The 7,104-nt window shown below is 61.6% G+C and overlaps 1 protein-coding gene across 1 annotated transcript; it reads right to left on the reverse strand.

The window, feature by feature from the left end:
- Positions 1–789: 789 nt before the first annotated feature.
- On the reverse strand, positions 790–7,097 carry LOC113962748 (semaphorin-4C-like; the record flags this gene model as incomplete). The annotated part of the gene is made up of 13 exons (XM_027673492.1): positions 790–2,493; positions 2,571–2,641; positions 3,181–3,338; positions 3,423–3,538; positions 3,617–3,839; positions 4,117–4,261; positions 4,339–4,514; positions 5,141–5,292; positions 5,961–6,077; positions 6,160–6,256; positions 6,603–6,701; positions 6,789–6,851; positions 6,936–7,097. Coding segments are annotated over 13 exons (2,406 nt in total), but the record flags the coding sequence as incomplete, so codon positions are not given.
- Positions 7,098–7,104: the final 7 nt, after the last annotated feature.

Below are 7,104 nucleotides of genomic sequence, written 5' to 3' on the forward strand. Positions count from 1 at the left end.
CCTGGGGTCACCCCTCCGCGCTACGGGGGCTTAAGGACCACCCACACACACTTATGAGGTCTCCAGGCCTCTCCCGTCCCAGCTGTGAGGTCCCCAAGCCTCACCCCCACACCCAGCAATGGGGGTCTCAGAGTCCCCCCCTTCAGTTATGGGAGTGCCAGGTCTCCCCTCCCCACTATGGAGGGCCCAGGGGTCACCCCTCCCCATTTTGGGGGGTGTAGGAATCACCCCACACACACTTGGGAGGTCTCCAGACCTCTCCCCTCCTGGCTGTGGGGTCCCAAACCCCCATCCTTCCCTCAGCAATGGGTGTCCCAGAGCCCCCAGTCCTCACCCTCCCACCCCGGAGGGCTCAAGGCCCCCGCGGCCCCACTTCCCACGCCCTGGTGCCACTCCTGGTCCCGTTCCCAAGCCCCCCCCCTTCCCAGGATCCTGGTCCTGCTTCCGCCTGGTTTCCCAGCAGAGCCTCCCCAGGGACCCCCCCGTGCTGACCCCCCGCATCCGGGGAGGGGGGGCACGGGCAGCCCCGGCCCCCCCGCCTGGGAACGGCACCGCGATGCCCTTTTATAGCCCTTTTATGAGCCTTTTTCCATGAGCTCAGCACCCGGGGGGAGCCCAGCATCCCCCCCAGCACTGGCCACGGCCCCCGCGGGTGTCACTTTTCAGAGAGAATTCTTATTTTCAACTCCTTTTATTATTAATATAAAAATACTCACGTATTTACAGCAAATAAATATATTTCGGTAACAAATAAATTACACTGGGGGGGGTTATACAAAACGGGAGGGGACCGTGCAGGGGGAGCAGGCGGGGAGTTGGGAGGGGATGTACAGCCAGGGCTGGGGGGGCAGAGCCCTGGGAAGAGGGACACGGGGGGGGGTGTAATAGAAAAGTTCTCAGGAAGAAAAACCCGATCAGTTCAGAAATCAGCCCAAAAAACATCCTGGGGCCACCGGGGCGTGGGCCCCGTGGGGGGGGGTGTCCCCAAGGTCTGTCCCTCGTGGGGGACATGGTACCGAAGGCGGGTGTGGTGACCAAGGGTGGCTCCGGGGCCCAAGATAGGCACCAGGACCCCAAATGTGACACCCCAGGGTGGGTGTCAGGGTGACACCTCTCCCCAAGGTGGTGCCAGGGTAGGAATCCCACTGCCAGGGCAAGTACCAGGTGACAATCCTGTCCCCAAGGTGGGTGCCAGTGCCAGTGGGTCAGTCTCTAACACAGGTACTGGCAAACGGGCTGACAATCCTGCCCCCAAGGTGGGTGCTGGCATCAGGGTGACACTGCTGTCCCCGTAGCAGGTGCTGGGGTGACAATCCTGTCCCCAAAACAGGTGCCAGTGCCAGTGTGTCAGTCCCCAACAAAGGTACTGGCACTGGGGTGACAATCCTGTCCCCAAGGTGGGTGCTGGCACCAGGGTGACAATCCTGTCCCCAAAATGGGTACCAGGGTGGCAATCCTGTCCCCAAAGAGGGTACCAGGGTGGCAATCCTGTTCCCAAGGCAAGTACCAGTGCCGATGGCACTGAGGCGACAATCCTGTCCCCAGGGCAGGTGCCAGCGCCCACCCCACAGCCCCAAGCTGGGTGCCGGTGCTGGTTCCTAGGCCAGGGTGCCCACCCTGGGGTCTGGGGTGGGGCCCTGAGGTAGGTGGTGCCAATACCTCCGGCTCAGACCGATGACTCCTCGGGGTTGGAGTCGGGCAGGGGCTGGCGCTGCTGCAGCTTCCGCCGCAGCTCCTCAGCCAGATCGGCACAGGGTGGGCGCTCCTCGGCACCCAGTGCCAGCCGGATGTACCCGTTGGACGAGGAGCCGCGCAGGGGGCCCAGGTGGATGCGGGTGGGCGAGTGCAGGGGCTGCCCAGGGATGGCAGCGGGTGGCGAGGCAGCGGTGCCAGGGCCGCCGTTGCGACAGGTGGCGTGGCCAGGCACAATCTTCAGGGACCCGTCCGAGTAGTAGTAGCTGGAGGGGTCCCAGAGCTTCTCATCCGAGTCGGAGGCGGCACTGGACACGAAGCGGGGACTGGGCGGCTCCTTGGGCAGCTCAATGGGGTACACCAGGGTGCTCTCGATGGCCTTGGTGCCCTTGCCCAGCTCCTCGCGCAGGCGTCGCCACAGCGAGAGCACAGCGAGCAGCAGCACGAGGCACAGGGCGCCCAGGCACACGGCCAGCACCCACACCACGCCCAGGCTCTCCAGCGGTGCCCGTGCCTCTAGCGGCGCCCCGGGCCCCGCCAGCACAGCCACCCGGTACTCCTGGGCGCCCAAGGGGGCCCCCTGCTCCTCCGCCAGGCACCGGTATGTGCCACTGTGCTGGGCACCGGCGCCCGGCACCACCAGCGCCCGCAGCCGCGCGTCGCTCAGCACCAGCGCCTGCTCGGCCGGCAGCGCGCGGCCCTCAAACGTCCACTGCGCCCGTGCCAGGTTGGAGCCCAGGCGGCACGTCAGCACCAGGTCGGTGCCTGCTACCACCGTCACGTTCTTGGGGGTGAGGGGCCCTGTGGGGAGAGAGGGGGGTCAGGAGGGAGGGCGGGAAGAGGGATGGGGGGATCCATGTGGCTCACGGGGGGCTCACCTTGTTTGGCTGCTTGAGGGACGGAGCAGGCGCCAGTGTCAGAGCTCAGTACGTCCTGCACCAGGTGGGACCTGTGGGAGGAGGGGGTGCAGTGAGGGGGGGTCCTTGTAGGGTGTCCCCCCCTCCCAGGGGAGCCCCATACCCAGAGAATCACAGAATATCCTGAGTTGGGAGGGACCCACAAGGATGAGTCCAGTTCTTGGCTCTGCACAGGACACCCCCAAAAGTCCCCCCCAGTCCCCAAATCTCAACACCTGAGAGCACTGTCCAAACATTCCCCAACCTAAAATTATGGGATATTGGAAGGGACCCACAAGGATCATCCAGTCCAACTCCTGGCCCTGCACAGGACACCCCAAAATCCACCCTGTCCCTGAGAGCTCTGTCCAAACACTCCTTGAGCTCTGGCAGCCTTGGGGCTGTGACCACTGCCCTGCGGAGCCTGTTCAGTGCCCAACCACCCTCTGGGTGAAGAACCTTTACTCAACATCCGACCTAAACCTCCCCTGATACAGCTCCGGCTGTTCCAGGGTCCTGTCACCGGTCACAGAGATGGAGCTTCCTCCCATGAGGAAGTTGTGGATGAGGGATCCCCCAGCCCATCCCATACCCGTTTTGCCCATCAATCCGGACACAGGCGCTGCCATTCCGGCTCCAGGCGCAGTAGGGATCCCGTGCCAGGACACAGTCTGTGCATGACTGGTACCGCCCGCAGTCAGCCAGGGGTAGCTGGGCCACCTGGAAACGGGAGCCGGCGAAGAGCAGCTTCTACAAGGGCAGGGAAAAGGGCTGAGGTGACCCTGCCCTGAGGCGTCCCCTCAGTGCCACCCCTGGCCCCGCAGCCCCGCTCACCTTCCTCCCGGCCAGCACCAGGCTCTCCACGGGCTGTGCTGGCTCGAACACCTGCAGCTCCTCCACCAGGTGGATGGAAGTGCCCAAATCCAGCGCCTTGTGCACCCACCCATCACCTGTGAGCAGGGCAGGTGCTCAGGGCTGTGCCATAGCATGGACTGTCCCCTCCGTGCCCTCCCAGCTGCCCCAGCTACCTGTGCCGATGAAAAGCACCTCATAGACGGTGCCATCCAGCCCAGCCACGTGATCCACCACCAGCTGGGTGAAGTTGGAGTCCTTCTTGAGCAGCAGCGGGCGCCCGCGCTGCGGCGGCACCGGCTCGTCCATCAGTGGGTGCTTCTTGGCAAAGTTCAGGGTGTTGTCGGGCAGCTCCAGGGAGCTGCCAAAGCCATTCTGCCGGTGCCAGTCCGTGATGCACTGCGGGAAGGGCATAGGGGCACTGTCAGGAGCGGGGAGGGATCCCAGCCCCTCTTAGGAGGGCACTGAGGGCACCACTAGGAGCATGGAGGAATCCCACCCCCCTTAGAAGGGCACCATCAGCCATGTCGATGGATCCCAGCCCATTTAGGAGGGCAGAGAGAGCACTATCAAGCACATGGACAGATGCCAGTCCCTTAAGAGGGCACTGAGGGCCCTCAGCCACAGACCCTCGGATGGATCCGCCCCCTTCCCCCCGTCCCCAGTGCCCACTCACCGCTCCAGGCCGGGGACTGGGCACCTCATCCGAGTAGCGGCCCCACCTCTGCGCCTGCTCCCGGTACTCCTTGTAGGGCCCCTCAAATGCCTTCTTCACCTCCAGGATGTGGTACCGGCAGATGGCTGAGACATCCACGTCCCCCCTGCAGGCACAGGAGGGGTTGGGGTGAGAACCCTCCATCCTGGGAATCCCTGGCATGCCACATCCTCCCGGACTCACCAGTGGGCCTGGAACACCCCAAAGAAGGTGGTTTCCTGCCACTCGGCCCCGGGCAGGGTGAACACGGCCTGGAGCCGGTTGAAGTGGAGCTGCTGCTCCGGGGCTGAACACACCAAACGGGCCTTCAGGAATGTTGTCCACTTCTTCTGGAGCGTCCGGGCACCACCCACATCCCCCTGGACACAAAGAAAAGGCCACAGTCATCGCATGGCACAGCCACCACGGTGACACCAAACTGGTTACAAAGGGTCTGTGCAGCAGTGAGGGAAGGTGTTGGACAATTAACTTCAGCACAACAGTATTTGATCCCTAAATTAGTGATTAATAGTCTTGTGGCAGCTATTGCTGCCTTAATTACCTATATCAGTGATTAATAAGTACTAGAAGATGTCTTTGTTTTGGGAACAAGGGTTGTGTGTCAGAGTAGAGACTGATTAGAGAAGGGGTACCATGACCTGACCATGTACTTGAGAAGGAGAAGAGATTCATCAGAAGATCCAGAACCATCAAAGGGAAATTTGGGGAATGGGATGTTTGCAAACGACCACCAAAGACCCTCAAAAGACCCTTACTCATATCCAAATAAATCCACGGAAATAATTAGCAGATTATTCAGGAAACATAATGAATATGTCACACAACATGATAAATATGGATCAGTTCATGACCATCCCCTGCTCTAGTGGGTGCTGGGGGTGCATTTGGGTGCACCCAACAAAGGAACGTCAGCTTTCCAACCCAACAAACTGCTTGGAGAGTTCCTATCCCAGTTTTTAGTGTCCCTGTGGTGTCCCCTCCATACCTTGCACACCCTGGCCACCCGGGCCACCACCTGCTCGGCATAGCAGTCGTACTCCACCGCACGCTCACTGAAGAAGAAATACACCTTGTCGTCATCGCCGGTGCTGCTGCCCGAGCTCTCCTGCACGAACGCTGAGGCCACGAAGTGGGGCTCTGGGGAAACACGGGGTGACACCGTGTGGGGGTGGGGGAGTGGCAGAACATGCTCAGTTGGAAGAGACCCACAAGGATTATCGAGTCCAAGTCCTGGCCCTGCGCAGGCCCATTCCAAAGAGTCACACCATGTGCCCCAGAGTATCATCCAAATGCTCCTTGAGCTCTGGCACCCTTGGGGCTGTGACCACTGCCCTGGGGAGCCTGTTCAGTGCCCAACCACCTTTTTGGGGGAAGAACCTTTTTCTACTATCCAACCTAAATCTCCCCTGACACAACTTCAGGCCATTCCCTGGGGTCCTGTCCCACAGAGTAGAGCTCAGCACCTGCCACTCCTCTTCCCCTTCCCAGGAAGCTGTAACTGCAATGAGGTCTCCCCTCAATCTTCTCTTCTCCAGCTGAACAGACCACATGTCCTCAGTGTCCTCACACGGTTTCCCCTCAAGGCTCTTCACCATCTTCGTTGCCTCCTTTGGACACTCTCTAATGGCTCAATATCTTCCTTATATTGTCTCCCCCCAAAATGCCCCAATATTGCAGGTGAGGTCACCCCATGTCAGAGCAGAGCTGGACAATCCCCTCCCTTGCCTGGCCGGTGATGCTGGGCCTGATGTCCCCAGGACATGGTTGACCCCACTGTCCCCTCCCTGTGTGTCTCCCATCCCTACCATTGAGCCAGGAGGTGAGATACTCCGTCTTCATGGAGTAGTGCGGGCCCAGGTTGCGCAGGATGACAGGCTCCGTGCCCAGGAAGTTGTTGAAGGTGGCTGAGTAGAGCTCCCCGTCTGTGAGGGAGAGGTTTTAGGGGGGTGGGAGGCACGGTGGGCACCCCCCTGAGCCCAGCAGGCGCCCAGCGGTGCCACTTACCCACGATGAGGCCAGTGTGCCCCTTGGTGGGGTCATAGGGACACTTCCCTTTGCCATCCTCAAATGCCACTTGGTCCAGGGTGAAGCCGGACAGTTCCTGGGGGGCACAGGAGCGGGTGGGTGTCCCGACCCCCTGCTCGGTTCATGTCTCCCACTTCCCAGACAGGCCCCAGGCACAGGGATATGACCCCAGATGAACCTCCTGGGCACAGTGACACCCCTGGATGACCCTTCTGTGGACAGGGACATCCCAACAACACTCCAAGGGCACAGAAGGCACCCCCAAACCTACCTCATGGGCATAAGACACCCCCCTGCCCACAGGGGCACCCCTGAATGCCCCCCCTCGCAACAGGGACACCCCTCAGTGATGCTCTTGGGCCTCATCCCGGGGTACAGGGGTGCACTGGGGCCTCACCAGGTGTTGGGCCCCCCCCACTCACGATGTAGGTGCACTTGGGCTGGAAGGCGTAGGTGCCACAGGCGTAGAGGTGGGAGCTGTTGTAGCTCTGCAGGAACCGCACGTAGTTGAAGCAGTCGGTCTAGGGGGGTGACAGAGGGAACATTAGTGGTGTGTCCTCACAGGGGGGGCCACTCCAGGGTGCCCCAAACCCCTCCACTGCACCCACCTGGTTGTTCTTGCCCTTCTGCACACACTCAGCCTTCTTCTCCACTGGGGCTTCCCAGGAGATCTGGGGGTGCAGAACGGGTGAGGGGGCTGGAATCTCACACTCCCCCCAAAACCTCCCCTCCTTCTGGGGGTTCTGGGGCCTCACCGCTGCCTTGAGCTCCATGGTGCCGGTGGCCAGGGCGAACAGGGCCTCCCGAGCCCCCACGTAGAGCAGCCCCTCGGCCTCGTCCAGCGTCAGCGTCAGGTAGTGCGAGACCCCCCCGTGGGAGAAGCGCTTGGCTGCATCCCGCAGCTCTGTGGGGACACCGGACACC

The sequence above is a fragment of the Neopelma chrysocephalum genome, unplaced genomic scaffold, assembly GCF_003984885.1.
Source record: "Neopelma chrysocephalum unplaced genomic scaffold, ASM398488v2 Primary Assembly neopelma1_184917, whole genome shotgun sequence".
Lineage (NCBI taxonomy): Eukaryota > Metazoa > Chordata > Aves > Passeriformes > Pipridae > Neopelma > Neopelma chrysocephalum.